The sequence below is a fragment of the Marmota marmota genome, unplaced genomic scaffold (genome assembly GCF_001458135.2).
Source record: "Marmota marmota marmota unplaced genomic scaffold, marMar, whole genome shotgun sequence".
Taxonomy (NCBI): domain Eukaryota; kingdom Metazoa; phylum Chordata; class Mammalia; order Rodentia; family Sciuridae; genus Marmota; species Marmota marmota.
The window spans coordinates 22,840,544-22,862,290 of NW_025999977.1; the positions used below are offsets into that span (position 1 = coordinate 22,840,544).

Genomic DNA, 21,747 nt, shown 5'->3' on the forward strand with positions numbered 1-21,747 from the left:
GTACTGGGTTAAAGGGCACTTGAGTCACATCCCGGGCCCTATTTTGTACTTTATTTAGAGACAAGGTCTCACTGAGTTGCTTAGTGCCTCACAGTTGCTGAGGCTGGCTTTGAACTCATGATCCTCCTGCCTCAGCCTCCAGAGCTGCTGGAATTACATGCATGTACCACCTAACCTTATGCCACTTCTCATAAACTGAAAAAGATAAAATTTAAAGACAATATTTCCAAAATACAAAATCCATTGGCTAAAATTTAAAAAGTGCTAAGTAAATAAAGCAGATTCCTTTTAATACCTACATTCCAGAAATGCCAAACAATTCACTTTTATGTTTATTTCCTAGCAATCAAATAAATATGTGATAGTACCTTATCTTTGTTTTTTTAGGGTTTAAGAAATAACAGAGATAAGGTCTGGGGATGTAGCTCAGTGTAGGGCACTAGGCCCTGGGTCCAATCCCCAATAACAACACCCCCATACAACCCCCCCATAATAAAGGAGAGAAAGAGAGAGAGGGAAAGGAGGAAAAGCACTGGAGATAAGCACAGAGTGTTAAGAAAACTGGAGAAAGAAATCTTTAACTCTGCATGGGAACAGCCTCATAAGACAGAATGGCTCAATCTTACAAAGTTTACTCGGGGGAGGCGGGTATCAAGGTGACAAAAGTAGTATAGGACCTTTAAGACATACAAAAGCATAAAAGAGGTGACATATCTGGAGACTGATAATATTGTACTAAGACAAAGGGTACAGAAGAAGGAATACAAGGGAGGAAAAGAGAATATAGGGAAGACTGAACAGAGTAGCAGAAGCCTGGCCATGTGAAGAAACGGGGCCTTTTCCTACAAATTATGGAATTAATGTGCTTTAAACTTAAGAGAAATGACTAAAGGTCTCCTATTAATCTTTGTACCTCAATGCAAATCCACTTGCAATACTGTTGCTGCCCCCTGCTGCCTGCAAATCTACCTTGCTTTCAGGTTTTTTTGTTTTGGGTCTTTTTTAAAAATAACATTAAACCTAGAGATAATCAAAAACCAAGAACATCACAGCAATCCCTATATAATATGTATTAAAAACTTTTAATCGTGATTTTACTTTTAAAGATAGTACATTTGCTTTCTTTTCTTTTTTTGATACCAAGGATAGAACTCAAGGGCACTTGACCACTAAGCCACATTCCAAGCCCTATTTTGTATTTTATTCAGAGACAGGGTCTCACTGAGTTGCTTAGCACCTCGCTTTTGCTAAGGCTGGCTTTGATCTCGCAATCCTATGTTTTATTTTCTTTATTAATCAGTCCCACTTTTGTTTTTTGTCTATGAAATCAATATGCTGAGTTCATGTCACTCCATGTTTTTTCAAAAGAACTTGAGAGTTAATTTCCCAATGACTAGGGTATATACCTAATTCTCAAATATTCTGTGCAAGAGGAAGAAGAGAGCTCTAACACCATAACCCCCTCTAATGCCTCCCCGCCTAAGTGGTTTCAAATACCTTAATTGAACATCAGCTGCCAAACCCACAATGGGCAGCACTCGATTCAAATGTTATGAGCCCTCATAGGTTTTGTGTAACTTAAGTGTAATGCCAAAAAGAAGGGAATTATTGACCTGTTAGAAAACTTTCATTGGGTATATTAAGACATGCATGTGTTCAGGAACATAAGGAAGAAAGCCAAGTTACCCTCAGCCCCAATTCCTAACTCCTATTAACTTTCCCAGAGGGCAAGGAAAATCACCCAAACATGCAGAGCAGTACTTCTTCCCTTTGGGAGTTGTGGGGAGGGTTTATGTATGCTTTTGTATACAGCAGTTCTCCTCTATCTGTGGTTTTATTTGGCTTGTTTCAGTTACCCATGTTCAACCATGGTCCAAAAACATTAAATGGATAATTCCAGAAATAATACAGAAGATTAAATCGCACAGTATTCTGAGTAGTGTGAAATCTGTGCCAGTCCATCCTTGGTGTGAATCATCCTCTTGTCCCGCTAACTACACTGTAGAAACTACTTGCCTATTAGTCACTTACTAGTCATCTCAGTTATCAGATCAACTTGTGATGTTCAAGTACTTTTTATTTTACAACTTATTTATTTTACAATTCTAAGGCTCCAAAACCTAAGAGTAGTGATGCTGGCAATTCATATTTGCCAAAGAGAAGCCATAAAATGATTATTTTTACCTCAAACAGCAAAAGCATGGCCGCACTGTATGGGAAGCACTTAGGAATGAAAAAGCACTAAATTTTTGGGTGGAAGACACGGACAAAACATGCTTCAAATGACAGCACCACATTACTGAGAAAGCACTGAGCATATACAGAGACTTCAGAAAGGGATCCTCTGAAAGGAGTGATACTGAACCACTTAACTACAAGTAAGGGATGGTTATGGATAAAGGGATAAATTTGGAAAGAAAATGAAGAGGCCACTTCTGCTGATGAAAAAGTGCTACCACACTGCTGACAGAGTTGAAGAAGCTAAAGAACAGAATAATGTTCAAAGATGGTCTTCAACTGCATCGAAACCGGGCTCTTCAGGAAGAAGATGCACAACAGAACCTATGTTCATAGAAGTATAACAGCGGCCCTAAAGCATAAAACATGAAAGGACAGGTTAACCCTGGTACTACATAGCAATGCTGCAAGGCATTCGGTAAAGCCAGGTTCTAAAAATAAAAGTTATTTGTCCATGTTCTATCAACATAATCAGAAAGCATGAGAACATCCATCTTATTTACAAAATAGTTCTACCAATGCTTCATTCCAGAAGAGTATATATAATTGGAAGAGGAAGAGTTGGGATTTAAAGTCAATGCAGCTGGGTGTGGTGGCACATGCCTGTAATCCCAGCAACTCAGGAGGCTGAGGCAGGAGATTCCAAAGTTTAAGGGCAGCCTCAGCAACTTAGAAAGACCCTGTCTCAATTAAAAAAAAAAAAAAAGAATTGGGGATGTGGCTGGGCGGTTAAGCGCCCCCCTGGGTTCAATCCTAGTACTGGGGGAAAAAAAACAGAAGTCAATCTGTTTGCTATAAAAAATGAAAATGTTGAGATTTTTGTGTGTGTATGTGTGAATAAACTTTTCCTTTTCTATTGTTCTTATTTGGTCTTTTGGTCACAGTGATGAAAGAGTTGACTAATACAGAAGGAAAGGAATAGGGAGGGTGTGGAGAGCAAACGAGTCCCTGGTCTTTGGCTGATCTTCAGCATTGGCAAAAGCCAAGCCTGGGAAATATTCCTTGCCAAAGGCGAGGATTATTAGCTTTGACTCTCAGCACAGACACTAACAGTTATCAGATGTCCCAGGACAATGGGTTTCCTGGAGCAGTAGAATGTTCCTAGCCCTGCAAAAGTAGAGTTGCAAAAAATGTTTCTAGTTCTGTAACTTTTTAGTGCACAAAGAAGCCTTAGACAATTCATTATCCTTAAACAATTTACAATGCCCCTATAGTTTGATTTCCTGATTATGAGACCCTATATAATAAACGTGCAGAGCTAGTTCTGGGTCACTATTTCTCCAGAGTGCAGTGTCCCACCTGGCCCCAGCTTTACTTGATAATGTCTGTATTTCCTCTGTCTCAATGTTTTTTCATCTCCAGCTGCCCCTACTTGAGAATCCCTTATTGATGCTGTGCAGGTGACTGCAGGAGGGGAGATAGGAAATTAAGAGAGTTCTTCACTCAAGGCCAGTACTTTCTCAGTAATAAAAAGATAGTTATTTATTGTGTGAGGAAGGAGATACATGAGACAAGAAAAGATCCAAATTAGCTGATTTAAGTTGTCAGACTGCATTGTCTAAAGAGCTATCTTCTTTATACACAAGTTCAATCTTGAATTGTCAATCTAGTACTTGACAATAAACTCATTTTCAGTAATCTATTGCAATCAGATGAAAGATCATGAAATCAAAAAAGCAAAGTAAAATCAAAAAAGAAAAAAGAAAAGCAAAGTAAAAGATATTCATTTATAGGATAGAGGAAAAGAAAATAAGTGACTGGCTAAGCCAAAACTAAAGAAGTGTGGAGCAGGAAAGTTTCAAGACCCATTTTATTTAATTCAACACTGGTGTAACTAAATGCAAGGGCTCAAAGTCTTACCAGTCTAACAAAGATTCTTGACCAGAATGGTAATATTCTTTATAACACAGGTACTATGAGAGGATAAGCACTTAGCTACCTTTTATGTTAGATAGGGAAAAGGGTCACCATAAAATTTAAGTTGAATCTATAGTTATGTATTCTGTCATCATAAAGTTCAATTTCTTTAAATCTGTCTGCAAAATAAAAACAAAATATAAGGCTGGGGATATAGCTCAGTTGATAGAGTGCTTGCCTGGCATGCACAAGGCCCTGGGTCCAATCCCCAGCACCAAAAGAAATTAAATAAATAAATAAAGTTCCCATAACACTTAAAAGATATATTTTTGTTTTGTGGCTTTGGGAAATGAACCCAGGGCCTCACATATGCTAGTAAGCACTTTACCTCTCAGCTACATCCCCAGCCCCTAAGGTATGTTTTAATAGTTCAAATGGATGCAGACTTTTAACTAAAGCTTAAAATGCTTTATATATTAAATATAATAACACAATAATAACTAAAGTTGTTGCAGAAACTCACATTTACTTAATTAAAATTATTTGGCTGGATGTAATGGTACATTTCTATAATTCCGGTGACTCAGGAGGCCAAGTCAAGGAGGATCTCAAGTTTGAGGCCAATTTCTGCAACTTAGCAAGACTCTGCTTCAAAAAATAAAAAGGGTTGTGGATGTAGCTCAATGGTAAAGCACCAGGGTTTGATGCCCAGTACTAAGGAGGTTGGGGGAGCTACATTTGTCAAGCAACTTTCATTTTATTAACCAATAATATATTAATCAACTGTATGTTGATTAAAGTGAGTGACATTGATCACTTTACTTGAATTTGTTTCAACCTCTACTGCTAAGAGAGCACTTTTTTTGCCATAACTTTCTGTCATAGGTGTGCTGTGGGGGTTAATTCTGGCAGGTCTGAAATAAGTCTGCTGGGCTTTTGATGGGATAGAGATTTGAGATGGGTCCTCACTGTGTTGCTGGGCTGATCCCAGAACTTAAGTGATCCACCTCAGCCTCCCAAGTAGCCAGGACAACAGGCATATACCACTCTGCCTGGCTTTGCCTGCTCTATATTGTTAAGATTCTTTCATGGCAAGGACTGCTGGCCAAGGGATGAAACACTGATTAATATGGCTATTTTATAATTATGCGTCCAGGGATATTTGGGACGGTTTGTTTGGTTTATCAGCATTGTTTATTGTGATAAATGATTTGCACCTGCTCTCAATAAAGGCTCCCCTCAGAGGGCAATGCTGCACAGGCTAGCTACCAAATGGCAATATACCCCCTTGACCAGTAAAAAATATAGTCTACCCAAGACTCTACTTTGGGATCCCTGGTTCCAAGGTGTTCTGCACCCATATCTTGAAAAAGTGCACACCACCATGAACTTTTCAAAAGGAAAGACATTGACTGTGACAGCTTTTAGCCATGATATACATCTTTACTTTAATGGTGTTGCTGGACTTTCTCCTTTCCCTATAATATTGTAAACTATACAATTCTAAGTACTGTCATTATGAGTCCTGAGTTTTCTTTAGTAATCAAATCCTATTTAACTGCCACTACTAGTGCAATTAACCCATTAATAATAAATGCAGTAATTTTAAAATTTATTTTTAAAACAACAAAAATTCTAACTTGTCTCATTGTCGGAAGACATCCATGAACTCTGCATGAACCAAATTACCACGGAAGCCACTAGGTAGGGAAGCCTAGTATCTGGGAACTTTCAGTAGCACTCCTGCTGGTTTGAGACTATCCAATACACGTGATATTCTACCTAGCCCTGCCAGGTTCAGCATTGCACTGGAGTTTGAGTAATCTGCTGGAGCCACATAGACACACAGCCTCTCAGAGATGGGTGTGGCTTTCCAAGATGCCAATCAACCTGTTGATCGAAAGCCATCATGAAACAAGACTCCACCTGCTGAAACACTATCCCTGCCTTTGATGTACTCTCCCTTAAATAAAGGACCAGAGCCATTTTCTAGTTGTTCTGTTCTAGCTCCTATGTGGACTGGAGAAACTATCAGGCACCCCCCATCTTTGAACTTAATATTTGGCTTTGGCACTTAATTCTCCATTAATTATCTCAGACTTTCTTTTCTCGGGTGGCTCATCACTCCTGAGCAGGAAAATTATCCTGGTGGGTGCTGGATGCCCCATGATATCTCCTGCCACGAAGCATATATTAATACAAAACTATCAGAAAAACAATGTGTGGTAAGTGGGAGTCATTAGCACCAACATCTGCCAGGTAAGAGTGAAGGAAAACAAAAAACAAAATCATGTTACCTTCGTATTTTTCCAGAGCCTGTATAACATTAGGGAGTTGGTTTATGCCCTGATAGAGTCGGTAACAATCTTGAAGGTTTGCTGCTTGTCTTTGAAATTTCTTGGCAAGTCGGTTAAGATCTGGGAATCGGCGAAGTAAATCTTCTTGTAAACTTTGTCTCAATTCTGCATCTTCTACAAAAGCTTCCACTAAATTTAATCTGAAATTAATTACATGAAAATGAATAGTAAATATTTTAATGTAAAGTTAAACCTGTCACCAAGGGTTGAGGATGTAGCTCAGTGGTAGATAGCCTGCCTACCATGTGTGAAGCCCTGGGTTCAATCCTAAGCATCCCCCCAAAATAAAAAAAACAAAAAAACCAATCTGTCAACTAGGCTCTTAAGTCCAAATTAAACAAACTCAAAAATCCCATTTGTAAAAAGCCTGAATATATTCTAAAATGTTAGCTTTTTTAAAAGAGGGTAAAAAGGCTCCATAGGGCTGAGTCAAAAATTTCCTGGTTAGATAACAAATCATCAAGTCGTACCATAAGATACTGAGATATACCCAATTTTTTTTTTTTTACTTTCATCCAATTTACTACCCCCCCCCATCTTCCATCCCCCCCACAGGTACTGGAGATTGAACCCTGGAGCCCTTTTTAAAATTCTGAGACAGGTCTCTCTATTGCCAACGCTGGCCTCAAACATGCAACCCTCCTGCTTCAGCCTCCTGAGTCTCTGGGACTACAGCATGAACCAACACACACCCTTTCGAACTGATATTTCTTAAATTGATGAATTTCATTACTGGGACAAGACTGTTACTAACACATTGTTTTACATGTAAACAGTGATACTTAAACAAAATTACAGTTCAGCAGTACTGTCAAATCCTATATTTTATCAGAAGCTTTTTAATTTTTAGAATACTTTTTTAAATTATCTCTTGTCAGACAAAGTCAATAAATAACATGTCTGTTTCAAAAACTAGAATATGTAGTACATACTGCTTTTGAAATCTGTCGGAAATCAGAGGCTTTCCACTTCTACTTGTACTGTAATGTGCTACTTCTACTGTAATGTGCTGTTATTTTCATTTTCTTGTCAAAAATGCTCTTCAGGGTTGAAAGTGTAGCTCAGTGTTAGTGACATGCTTAAGACCTTGGGTTGATTCCAGGACTCAAAAGAAAGAAAAAAACTGTTTTATCACCTACAATGCTAAATTTCCAACCCACCTCTGAGTCACAACTTGCCATTTGAAAAACAATGTTGTATGTATTACTTAACTAACAGATGAAAGGCAAATTGTTAACAGAAGATAGGAAAAATTATTCCTGGGACTGGGCTCAATGGTAGAGCAATTGGTTAGTCATGCAAGAGGACCAGGGTTCAAACTCAAGAACAAAGGGAAAAAGAATAAGAAAAATACCCAGTGCGGTGGCGAATACCTGTAATCCCAGTGACTCAGGAGACTGAGGCAGGAGGATATGAGTTCAAACCCAGCCTCAGCAACTTAGCAAGGCCCTAAGCAACTCAGTGAGGCCCTGTCTCTAATAAAATATAAAAAGGGGCTGGTGATGTGGATCAGTGGTTAAGTGTCCCTGGGTTCAGTCTCTGGTACTGAGAAGAGAAAAAAATAATAAAAAAAAAATTCCTGTACATGTTATATATCTCTAGCAATAGCTTTAGAGAAGCTTTCTGGAGACCACGGGTACAATGAATTATTTGATTCTGAATGCTGTCTGATGAACAACTACAGGAAAAGGAAACAAATCAGCTTTCTAACCTCTAAACTACTTATTGATCTCTCCATCAGAGTTTATAATTCATGCATCAAAATGTTCGTGCCAGCTTGTTATTTGAGGGAAAAAATATTCTACCCTTGGAGTAATCATTTAATGACCATATATCTGAAAGCATGGTTTCTGACTCTCAGTAATACTGACAATTCAGGCTAGTTAGTTCTTTGTTGTAACAGCCTATTCTGTGCTTATTTAACAGTATCCTTGGCTTCTATCTGTAGACATTTATGAACATCTCCTGGAGTATGGGGAGAAAACTGTTCCACTTTGAGAACCACTGGTTTAAGGAACTTGAGCCAGGAGTGATGTCACATGCCTGTAATCCCAGTGACTTGGAAGGCTAAAGTAGGAGGATCTCCAGTTCAAAGCCAGCTCTCAGCAACTTAGTCAGATGCTAAAGCAACTCAACAAGACCCTTTCTTTAAATAAAATATAACAGAGGGCTGGAGATGTGACTCAGTGGTTAAACCCCTGGGTTCAATCCCTGGTACCAAAACCAAAAACCAAAAAGCTTTTCTTTTTCTTTTCTGTTTTTATAACACTGAGGATCAAACCCAGGGCCTTGTACATGCTAGTCAAGCGCTATGCCACTGAGTTACAACTTCAGTCTTTTTATTTTGACACAGGGTCTTGCTAAGCTGCAAGCCTGGCCTTGAACTTGGATTTTTGTGTCTTAGATTCCCTAGTATCTGGGATCGGAGATATGTACCACCACATCCAGTTCTCCAAAAGATTTCAACGGCATCTAGATATTTTAAAAAAAAAAAAAAGCAAATAATGGATGTAATTAAGTCACACAATCCAATTCCTAGCTAAGTCATGGCCTTTAACTGGGTTTCTCCAAGTTTGATTCAAGGATCACCAGCATCAAAATTATTTCGAGGGGCTGGGGTTGTGGTTCAGCAGTACAGCACTCATCTAGCACATGCAAGGCCCTGGGTTCAAGCCTCAGCACCACATAATAAATAAATAAATAAATTAATTAATTAATGTAATGTGTCCAACTACAACTAAAAAATAAATATTAAATAAAGCAAGGGGAGGTTTAAAAAAAAAAAAAAGAATGAAAGAAACCCATTGCTGGCTGACCTACACCCTCATCTGTTTTCTCTCTTCCTTCTCTAAACTCCTATAACCCTTGGACATTCTCAGGTAAACAACAAAAGCCATAGGGAATATATTTCTGATGAGAATCTTCTTATGCATCTTACCCATTCTAGTTCTCATATGTAATGAACACCATTGAAATAAGTAAATTCTTTTCTTCCCTATATAAAAAAGGTGTCTGTATATTCCCACCTGTGAACTGAAACAGTTCTGTGTAAAGGAAAAAGTCAATTTTGTGCCTCTCAGAACTGTTTTATATCACATGATATCTTACCCATTCACAAAATGTCTAGAAATTAAAATTATCTTAAATGCAATAGATACATAATAAAATGGAAAACAAACCTTATAGCTGGGTATGGTGGCACACATCTGTAATTCCAGCTACTAGGGAAGCTACTAGGCAGGAGGATCAAAGGTTCAGAGCCAACTTCAGCAACTTAGCAAAGCCCTAAGCAACTTAGTGAGAACCTCTCACAGAATTTTTTTAAAAAACGGGGGTGGGGCTGGAGGTGTTGCTCAGTGGTTAAGCACCCCTGGGTTCAATCCCCAGTACCAAAAATAAATGAATGAATGTGAATAAATAAAATAAAAAGGGTTGGGGATATAGCTTGCAATAAAGCACCCTGGGTTCAATTCCTAATACTAGAAAAACAAAACAAATAACCCTGAAGATATTATTTAGAAAAAAAAGAGAGAGAAAAAAAATCAAGCTGTAGGTAAAGCTCTGTGGTAGAATTCTTACCTAGCATTCATGAGACTCTGGGTTCAATGTCCAGGATGACAAAAAAGATAAGGAAAAAAAGCAAGTTGTATTTACATGACCTGATATTATTTAAGGTATCTATTTTTTCTGTGTACGCACAGGTGCATGACCTAGATGATAAGGAGATATACTAAACTGTTAAAAGTGACTACCACCATGAGCAAGTAGAGTGAATGCTTTTCTTATTTGTCTTTTTTAAAAAACAATGACCATGCAGACATTTTTAAGTAAATAAAAAGTTAAATGCTGGGCGTGGTGGCACACAACTGTAATCCCAATTTGAGACTGAGGCAAGAGGATCCCAAGGACAGCCCAGGCAATTCAGGAAGACCCTATCTCAAAATAAAATATTCTATAAAGGGGCTGGGTATATAGCTCAGTGACTAAGCACCACTGGGTTCGATCGCTGGTCCAAAAAATAATAATTAAATTCTGAGACAGCAATGATAAGAAGCCATTAACAAAGAACCATAAATGCACTTTTATACTTTCACAAATCTGTTTGCCAACAATATTATAAACTTCTTTCTCTCAAACAGCAACAGTATAACTTCTTATTTGAATCTTAAAAATAGCCAAAAACTATAAGCAAACTTGAATAACAGAAAACCAGTGGGAGAGGGGTTCTAAAAAACCCCAGGATGGTAGTATTGTGAACCGGGAAACAGGGAGTATAAAGATTAAATAAATAAAAAAACCAACAAAGAGATGCACCATTGACAAGTACTTCTGAGAACAAAAACTTCCTACATTGAAGATACATAATCTTTTTCCTCTGTGTTATTTCCCCAAAGCCCATGAATAAAGGTGATATCTCTAGCTTATGCTAAATGATCTTAAAGACATTCAAACCACTTCCAAATGATTCAAAATGTTTTATCCTGAACAAATCTTTATCATGAATTAAGTCTTCCTTTGCCATGGACAAATTCTCTAAAATTGACTTCACACATACTATACCCACACTCATTTTCTAACAATTTTCAAAATTTCACAAACAACCATCCTCCTCCTTTCCTTCCTAAGCCACCAAATTAAAAAGCCATATAGTAATTATAATATCCAAAGGAATATGTCAGTCTTACATTGGGTAATTTCTAACTTAAAAAATGAACTTCAAGTTATTTCCCAATTTTCATTTATAAAGTTCCAATAAGAGCATTAAGAAAGAAGTAAAATGAACAAAGAAATTATTTTTTTTAATTTATTTGTTTATTTGCAATGCTGGGGATTGAACCCAGGGCCACACACTCTGCCACTAAGCTATATCTCCAGCCCTTAAGCAAAGAAACTGTGGAAGCTTTTTAAAAATAAACACAAAACAACAACAACAACAACAAAAAAAAAAAAAAACCCACAAAGCAATATACACTCCCCTTCAGTCTTTGGTTCAGATATCATGTAAAGTTTAATAAATTGCTAGTTTCACAAGTCTATTCAGTATACCATTTCAGAAATAATTACAGTGTCAGTTTATGTTTCTAGCTAAAAGAAAAAAGAAGACTGCTCAGCTGTTTCCATGACAATGCCACTTGCAAATCACAATTTCAAAAGTGTCAAAGTTACTATTGACATAACATCCTATACCATCAATCTGAATGAAATATCTCAGCTGTATACAAACTGAAACAATACTCACCTACAAATTGACTGGTATACAAGGTAAGATTTTAAGATCATTAATCCCTGAAATTTCAACTAATTATGAAATTAACCATGAAACTAGATATTTTTAAAGTCAACGTTCTGTCATTTCTTTAAAACCAGTATATCTGGTTTATCTTTAGAAGAGTTTAATGAAAATGTAGGACAACATATTTATAAGGCTGCAAGGAAAAAAAAAATACAATTGCAATCAAATTAAATAGAACTGATAGGAGCAATATAGTACAAAGATAATGGGATGAAGGCCAGGGTTGTAGCTCAGTGGTACAGTACTTGCCTAGCACGTGTGAGGCACTGGGCTCAATCCTCAGCACCACATAAGAATAAATAAAATAAATGTCTATCAACAACTAAAAATAAAAAAAGGAAAAAAAAAAAAAAAAAAAGGAATAGGCTGGCTCTAGAATCAGCCAGGAAATTTAAACCTACTCTCCACCATATTAAAACCAAGTATCAGGGACATAGTAAACACCAGTATCACTCCACCTTCTCTTAATCTTTTTTTTTTTTTTTTTTTTTTGGTACCAGGGATTGAACCCAGGGGTGCTTAATCACTGAGCTACATACCCAGCCCATTTAAATTTTTATTTTAAGACAGGGTCTTGGTAAGTTGATTCAGGGCCTTGCTAAATCCTAACCTCTTTACAGTAATTAAAAAGTCACATAAAGTGGCGCACACCTGTAATTCCAGTCACTCAGGAGGCTAAGGCAGGAGGTTCCCAAGTTCAAACCAGTCTCAGCAACGTGGCAAGGCCCTTGGCAACTTAGCAAGATTCTGTTTCAAAATAAAAAATAAAAGGGCCAGGCACGGTGGCGCACACCTGTAATCCTAGTGGCTCAGGGGGCTGAGACAGGAGAATCTTGAGTCCAAAGCAAGCCTCAGCAAAAAGCAAGATGCTAAGCAACTCAGTGAGACCCTCTCTCTAAATAAAATAGAAAATAGGGCTGGGGGTGTGGCTTAGTGGTCGAGTGCCCCTGAGTTCAATCCCCAATACCCCCACCCCCCAAAAAAGAAGGGCTAGGGATGTGGCTCAGTGGGTAAAGTGCCCTTGGGTTCAATCCCCAGTACCTTCCCTCCTGAAAAATCACCCCAAAACAATGACAGTAAGAAACAAAAACTTGTGTAAGGCCTTGGGTCAGATGAGAAAGGAAAGGAGGGAGGGAGGGATTGTGAGAGAGCAAGGAAAGAAAAGAGAAATCTGATATTTTCCCCCTGTAATCCTGAAGGAAGATCAAAAGATTTAGAGACAAAACAGATTTGAGGATTACCAGAATGGCTTAAACTAAGAAATATGGGGTTACCACATCAAGTAGAGTTATGAAAGGGTGATAAAAACAAGGAGATTGTCCAAACAACAAGAATGTAACTTGATCTTCCTACTCTGGAATTTCCATACTTGGCCTTGAAAAATCACAGGCTTTCCTATTTGCTGGTTAAAAAAAAAAAAAAATTCTCACCAAGAAGGAAAAAAAAGTATTTCTTTTACCATACACTTGAGTTAGTCAGCAGATAAAATTCTAACTTATAAAGCTACACTCCTAGATGTTATTTCTAATAAATAAGTCTCCTCCACTTGTCAAGACTACCAGATTTGGTATGTGTACCAGAGGGTATAGCTCAAAGGTAGAATGTTTGCCCACCATGCATGAGGCCCTGGGTTTAATCCTCAGCATTGCAAAACAAGACAATCAGATTTTGGAAATTATTACTTTGTTCTACAAAACTAACTTTACTTATGGGGGTGAGGGATCAGATTTTCATAGCTTGCCTTCCAAATAATGTTACTATAGTAGTAATATGTGAGTGACATCTCAGGTTTACTAGCCATGTCTATAGTTTAAGCCAGAAGAAAACCACTTTTTAAATACCCTATAAAACCAATGACCATTACCTTGGAAATTAATTACCGTTCATTTCCTTTAAAAACAATTTTAAAGAGAGAGAACAGAAACTTTACATTATTTAAAGAAAACAGACAAAAATAATCAATCTGTGATACCAGAAGTCAGGACTGTGGTTACTCTTAGAATAAGGAGGGATGGTAATTAACATGAAAAATGGGCAGATTGGCGGTGCTAGTTATATTTTTTCTTGCCCTGGTTTGTTACACAGATATGTTAACTTTGTGAAAATTCAAGATATACACTTAGGATTTGTGCTCTTATGTATATTATACTTCATTTAAAAGTTTTTAAATGTCTATCTAAACAAAGACTAAACTGTACTAAACTGTATCCAAGCACTAGTCATATTAGAGTAGCATATTCATCTTTTTTTTTTCTTTCAGAAAAGCCAGCATAAAGCACTTTTATTGCAATAGCAAAATATGAAACTCATACATGATGTGGGGGAAGCCAGGACAAAGCAACAATTTCTCTCACCAAATCATTACACTGGACAGCAAAGGGTAAGAGGCTGAGGGACAAAAAGACAGGAAACCTGGAAATTGGCAGAGAGCCAAGTATCAAAAGACAGGGGATGCTTAAGCTGCAGTGGCCAGCAGCGTTTTCTGAGAGAACACTCGAGGATGTGTCACAAAGGCCAGGCTTTCATTGGGTGTTGAAGCCTATAAATAATACCTTCAATTTAAACTTTCAATTAAAGTTCTTAAAATTTACAAAGTGGAACTTGAATAACTTTGATATTACAAAAGTTCTAAAAATCCATTAGAAAAACCACAAGATGGAGGAAAGAAAGAAGGGGGGGACCTAAAAAAACCAAAACCAGGGGCTGGGGTTGTGGCTCAGCGGTAGAGTGCTTGCCTAGCACATGCTAGTCCCTGGGTTTGACCCTCAGCACTATATAAAAATAAATAAATAAAACAAAGATACTGTGTCCAACTACAACTAAAAAATAAATACTAAAAAAAAAAAAAAATCGGGCTGGGGATGTGGCTCAAGTGATAGCGCGCTCGCCTGGCATGCGTGCGGCCCGGGTTCGATCCTCAGCACCACATAAAAACAAAGATGTTGTGTCCGCCAAAAAAACTAAAAAATAAATATTAAAATTATTAAAAAAAAAAAAATATCCAAAACCAAAACCAGCCAGGTCACAAAGGTGCCTTCAGAGGTCCCTGGCCCAGGGACAGATACCTATAGTGTCCAAAATCACAGTGAAAGTTATCTTCTTTCAAAAGGAAGATGGATTCAGGGGAGGGTGGCAGGGCTGGCAGGGCTGGTGAGGTAAAGGCTCTCCCCTCTCCACTGCAGTTTTGGGTAGGGCTTTTAATTTTACCCAAGGACACTTCTCACATTGGAGAATAGCTCAGCCCTCCACAGCGTCTCAAATCTGTTATGGCTTTGCAGCGCAGCAGCAAGAATGTTTCATATATAATAGATAAAAATTTCATGCCCAAAAATAAAATATTCTTGCAAACCTCATCTCCCCTAACACCAATTCCTATTCTAAAGTTAACCCATCACTTGTGCTGTTAATACCTGTCAAGGTACTTAAATGGAAACCTAGATCCAAAAGACTAAAACTGAATCTTCACCCCAAAATAAAAACAAAACGACTAACTTAAAAGTTTATGGCATATAGTTTAGGTAAACACACATACAAGGATAAAGGGGAAGAGGAAATGGAGGTATCAGAAGCAAAGCTGAGTGACAGAACATGACAGAACATATTCAGTCAGAGTAGATGTTTATACAAAGTGTAGTGGGATGCCAAGGAAAGTTCCGCAAGGATTATGCCCGGATGCCTCCAAGGCAGATCCAAGAACAGGGAGCTGAGAGAAGAGCCACTCTGTCACTCCAGTTTTAGAAGCGTAACATCGAAGACCAGAGTGGCATGTGGTGGGATGATGCCCATAGGCATAGTCTGGGGAGATGGTTAGTTTGGCTCTCTGACCCACACACATCTGGGCCACCCCTTCTCCCAGCCTCGGATCACCTCCGGTTTGCCTAGCATAAACTTAAAGGGCTTGTTTCAGTCCTGGGAAGAATCAAATTTCTTTCCATCTTCAAGCATCCTGGTGTAGTGCACCACGAAGGTCTGGCCGTGCTTTGGGAAAGTACACCCGTCTCAGGGGAGGTGGTCTCCACCTGCATTCCCATGGCAGCAGTGACTGAAGGCTGTTCCACAGCTCTGCGGACACCCCTCGACTCTATCTTTTAATCTTTTATTTACTATTATTTTTTTAAATGTTGGTGTTGAGGTTCAAACCCAGTACCTCACACATGCTAGGCAAGCGCTCTACCACTGAGCTACAAATCCAGCCCCATGGAATCATCTTTTTATTTCTTCATTTTCAAAGACTTCTTCCCACCCTCAACCCCAGTGCTAGGGATCAAACTCTAGGCCAAATGCTAGGTACTGTACCACTGAACTTATAGCCCTAGCCTTAAAAATAATATGTTTAGGTCACCTTCAATCCTTTCTAGAATAAAGAAGAGTAAATGCTTCCCATGTGTCAGACCCTATTGAAAATTCATAGGTCAAATACATTCTACGATGGTGTATAACTAAAAAGAATAAGCCCTAACTAAAAAGAACAAGGCCAGCATGGTGGCTCATGCCTGTAATCCCATTGGCTCTGGAGGCTGAGGCAAGAGGATTGTGAATTCAAAGCTAGCCTCAGTAACAGCAAGGCACTAAGCAACTCAGTGAGACCCTGTCTCTAAAATAAGAAATAGGGCTGGGATGTGAGTCCACTCTCTGGTACTCCACCCCCCATAATAAAAATTTAAAAAAAAATTTTTTTTAAAGAAAGTCTTCTATACACATCCTAACGACCCTATGAAGTACACATTGAGTAACCTGCCTAAAATTCAGTTTGAACCAAACTGGCTCTTATGCTTTAAAATAAACCAAAACAAACAAACAAACAAACAAAACTTAATAAATTTTTATGTTTTTAGAGTTTAAAAAACCTTATTTAAGGAAATAAGTTCTTTAATTAATCTAAATGATTAATATTTTATTGATAAATAGCTTTCTATGCAGTTAAATGATAAAATACAAGTGCAAAATTACACGAGAAGTGGCTTCATATGAAATAACTGCAATTACTTGAAGGTGACACAAGTGCACACCAGTAATACCTTTCTTCTATTCTCTTCTTATCCATGAGAGGCTGCTTAATCCACTGGTTAACCAGTCTTTGTCCTTGAGGAGTTTTGCATTTATTCAGCAATGCAGCCAGAGACTGAGAGCCAGAAGTATCTTCAACAGAACCCTTATGAACAAAAAATAAAATAGTGCCACACTCCATTAATGAAAAATAAACTATGCCATGAAAAATAACTCAACAATTTTGGAGAAAGAACACATAATACTCTTCAAATATAAAATGAGAAATTTCAATAAAAATTCCTTCTACTGAGATCAACTTTCAACCTGTTTTTCTGTATTTTCAACTATACATTTTCCCTCAAACTAAAATCACTTATAATTACTGCAATTTTAGACATAAAAACATCTCAAAATGTAATGTTAAAGAACTTCTGTTAATATACAAAATGACTCATAATGCTAGGACAAATATCTATATATAGCTAGGAAGTAGAAAAATAAATTAGAGCAATTCAAAATTATTTATATATTCTAAGTATAATAATATTTCAAAACATTCATATTCCTTAATAAGATTTTTCAGTATTTACAAAAGGAAAACATTTTATAGCTATTTAATAATTTTAACACACACGTTTTACCTGGAAAAGGTTAAGAGCTCTCACTGCTGCAATATCCAGTTTCATGTACTGGCTGAAGTCAAAAGTAGTCAGTTCAAACTGTCCAAAATTTGAATCATCTGATAAGAGTTCTAAAAACTTAATTATCGCAGACAATGATGAAACTGCAACCTAAAATTAAGAATTAAAAATGAAAGATTTCTATACAAGGAGGACTACTTCTAGAGAGTAAAAAAAAAGAAAAAAAAATGAAGAATGAAAATAAACTCTGAATATTATCATTTTCCTTGGTGTTCCTCCCCCATATGAACCAAGAAAATCAAAGTTTAAATATGGGGCTGGGGTTGTGGCTCAGCAGTAGAGCACTCGCCTAACACATTCGAGGCCCTGGGTTCCATCCTCAGCACCACATAAATAAATAAGTAAGTAAAATAAGGGTGTTGTGTCTAACTACAACTAAAAGATAAATATTAAAAAAAGTTTAAATACATCTATGAAGATTAGAAAGCAATTTTTAGAAAGTGAAAATTACTTGAAATACCAGAATTATTTAAAATAGCTAAGGGCTGGGGATGTAGCTCAGTGGTAGAGCACTTGCCTAATATGCATGAGCCCCAGTACCATAAATAATAAAACAGTAAAAAATGGAAATTACTCAAATGCCCATCAACACTAAAATGGATAAACACTGGCAAGTTTCCAGTATGAAGTACAACACAATAAAACTGAACATAAGCCAGGCATGGTGGCACACCCTCTAATTCTCAGCAAAAAGCGAGGCACTAAGCAACTCAGTGAGACCCTGTCTCTAAAAAAAATTTTTTTTTTTTTTTAATACAAAATAGGGCTGGGGATGTGGCTCAGTTGTCAAGTACCCTTGAGTTCATTCCCCAGTAACCACCACCCCCATCCCCCCAAAATCGCCGAACTCAAACAGTATAAATAAATCTTACAAACATAATACTGACTGGAAAAAAATAGACTTGAAAGAAAGTCATGATTCCCTTTATATAGACTACAAAAATAGGCAAAACTGCCAGCGTAGACTCTCTCCCTCTGGAGATAGCCAGCACTCAAGAAGGTGTATTCCTTGTTTTGCCCCAAAGGCGTCTTTCTTGAGATTGCCCTATTCTTCTTGAATATGTATCTACTTTCCTAAATAAACTTCTCTATGCCTTTGGAGGGTAAGGAGAAACTGTCAGGTGTGGTGTCACATGCCTATAATCCCAGTGACTTGGGAGACTGTGAGGCAGGATGATCAAAAGTTCACAGCCAGCCTTAGCAACTTAGTGAGACCCTGTCTCAATAAAAATAAAAAGGTATGTGGTTGTGGCTCAGCGGTTAAGCACTCCTAGGTTCAAAAAAAAAAAAAGCAAAACTAATCTATTCTATTAAAGATTAGAACCAAGGTTATCGCTGGTAGGGAAAGGAAGCATAAGAAGAGCTTCTAGGGTTCCATTATTATTCTGTTTCATGTATAGGTATGATCAGTTTTAAGAAAATTCAGTTATATACTTATGGTATAAGTACTTTCCTATATGGATATTCATTTATTTTTAAAATATTTTATAGTTATCAATGGACCTTTATTTACTTATATGCAGTGCTGAGAATAAAACCCAGTGCCTCACACATGCTAGGCAAGTGCTCTGCCACTGAGCCACAACCCTAACACCTCCATATGTATATTTAAACAAAGTAAGTTTAAATTATTTATATATATCCTTTTGCCTAAGTTATCACTATAACAGAAAACAAAAAGTTGAATACATCAAACTGATATCAAGTGACAACTTAAACTTATTAAAATATATTTGAGGGGTTAGGGATGTGGCTCAATAGTAGACTGTGTATTTAGCATGTGTGATGGCATGGGTTAAATCCCCCCTTAGAACCATTAAAAAAAGAAAAGAAAGAAAGTAAAATATACTTAACACTAGCTTCATTGTTAGTGTACCCATTTTTCCTACTTAATAACATTTATCTTTCTCTATTTGCTAAAGTCTATAACTAATGCATGGGCTGTTACAAGGAATCCACAAATATCCAGTCAAGACTTTCCAATATTTTACCTAAAAAATACATCTCTAAAGCCATGCACACATCTAAGATTTGACCAGCAACAGAAACTCCAACTGAAAGTTACACTGTAGCATCTTCATTTTCACCAATGAACATATACAACTCAAGCCAATTTTTTAGTTCAATTGCTTAAATGTAGCATTTATTATCCAATTATTATGTACTGCACAAACTTTCAGTTTTATTACCTACTAATCTCCATAAACTAATTTAACAATAATGAAACTGCTCTGTCAGAAAGGTGAAGTAATTTATTGAAGACACCAAGAGCTGGTAAATAATAAAGCTGAGATGGGTGATCAAGCTCTCTCATGTGAAACTACTAAAATCCCTCCATACCCCAGGGATATGCGTCATTTAAATATAATTAACTTATATTTAGGGTTATGTTTAAAATTTTCCATCATTTCCTTGGAAATTAGCTTAAATATTAATGATATACAGTTTAGGTTTTGATATAAGTGCACAAAGTTAACCTTCTAAAAAGTGACTATTATAATTTAAGAATAAATTCACATTTAATAATCAACATACCTGATTCTCCATTTCTGGCAAGACAGCACTGTTCATCTGTTCTCCCTTTTTGCCTTTCAACAACCGATTTAGATCCTGATAAATGTCTTTTGTGGAAAAGTCAGTTCTTTTTCTTTCTGTGATCAGAATTCCTCCTCTCTGAATAACCTATTTTATAAAAAATACTATAAAATACTATGATAAAAGAAAAGCTGTTAACACTGACAAATATAAAGTGACAACCGTTTAATAGATATTAATCCATATTAATTTGGGGGGTGGAGTACTGGGGATCAAACCTGGCACCTTGCTCATGCTAGGCAACACAATACAGCTGAGCTAGATTCCCAGCCCCATATTTATTAACTTTTACACACGTGATAGCCATTGGCATTATTACTTAATAATATACATGTTTTAAATATATAAAGTTTAATGGAAATTTGAAGTATGAAGTAATGTGGCTATAACACTGTCAAAATTACAGACCCAAAGTACAAACTTAACAGATATAATTACTCATGGAAAACTGCATTAGATACTATCTGTGCTAAAAATGTTTAACATAGATTTGCTATATCATAGAAGTTCTTATGGTATTTGAGGCCTACAAACTGAAAAAAATTCCTTAAGGGAAACATCCTTTTAAAAATATCTAAACGGGCCAGGCAATGTGGCACAAGTCTGTAATATCAGTGGTTTTGGAGCTGAGGTAGGAGGATCACGAGTTCAAACCCAGCTTAAGCAACTTAGCGAGACCCTGTCTTAAAATAAAATATTAAAAAGGGCTGGAGCGGGGTTGGGGTTCCAGCTCAGTGGTAGAGTGCTCGCCTAGCATACACAAGGCACTGGGTTCGATCCTCAGCACCACATAAATGCAAAATAAAGATACTGTGTCCACCTAAAACTTAAGACTAGATCTTTAAAAAAAACCAACCAACCAATAAACAGATAAATGAATAAAAAAGGCTGGAGATATGGCTCAGTGGTTAAGTGCCCCTGGGTTCAATCCCAGGTATATTAAAAAAAAAAAAAAAAAAAAGAGCTGGGGGTATAGCTAAGTGGTAGAGCACCCCTAGTTTCAATCTCCAGTATCACAAAAATTAAATAAAATTAATTAATTAAAATAAAATAAAAATATCTAAATGGCTAGGCACAGTGGCACACACCTACAATCTCAGCGGCTGGGGCAGGAGGATCACAAGTTCAAGGTAAGCATCAGTAAATCAACAACTTAAGGAGAACCTGTCTCAAAAAACAGTATGCATGTATGTGCACATATATGTGTACATAAATAAAGAGCTTAGGATGTAGCTTAGCGAAAAAAGCCACTGGGTTCAATTCCCAGTACTGAAAAAAACCTAAACAATTATGTCTATGTAAATGGAACAATCAAAATTTGATTAAAATAAAAAGAATCAGTAAAATAAGAGACTAAAATTCCTACATGAAATATCAAAATGTAATACTAGGTCTGAGGGTGTAACTCATGTTTAGCTCTTGTTTAACAAGTTCCAGGGAACGGGTTAGAATCCCAGCTCTACTAAAAGCAAAGAAATCCTAAAGAACTACATGCTATTTATTTAATATATCATGCAATAATAGTTACTGTAATGGTTACTTTTTCGGAATGAAGGAAGGCAGAAAGGACATGAAAAAGGGAGATCTGAGAAAAGATGTTAGGTAGAACAAGTCTTACAAGAGCTTATTCTGGGTGCTGGAAATAGAACCCAGAGCCTCATGTTAGACAAGCACTAACCACTGACGGAGCTACATCCCCATCCCCATCCCGCCCCCC

The 21,747-nt window shown here is 37.1% G+C and overlaps 1 protein-coding gene and 1 pseudogene across 1 annotated transcript in view; both read right to left on the reverse strand.

Moving 5' to 3' along the window:
• Positions 1 to 21,747, reverse strand: part of Msh2 (mutS homolog 2) — a 44,150-nt gene that overhangs the window by 10,610 nt on the left and 11,793 nt on the right. Inside the window, exons 4-7 of the mRNA XM_015479386.2 lie at positions 19,971 to 20,117; positions 17,376 to 17,525; positions 16,764 to 16,897; positions 6,393 to 6,592 (exon numbers count right to left, since the gene is read on the reverse strand). Coding sequence (XP_015334872.2) covers positions 6,393 to 6,592; positions 16,764 to 16,897; positions 17,376 to 17,525; positions 19,971 to 20,117 — 631 coding nt within the window. The remainder of the gene's footprint in view (positions 1 to 6,392; positions 6,593 to 16,763; positions 16,898 to 17,375; positions 17,526 to 19,970; positions 20,118 to 21,747) is intronic.
• LOC125617176 lies at positions 14,715 to 15,776 on the reverse strand (annotated as a pseudogene).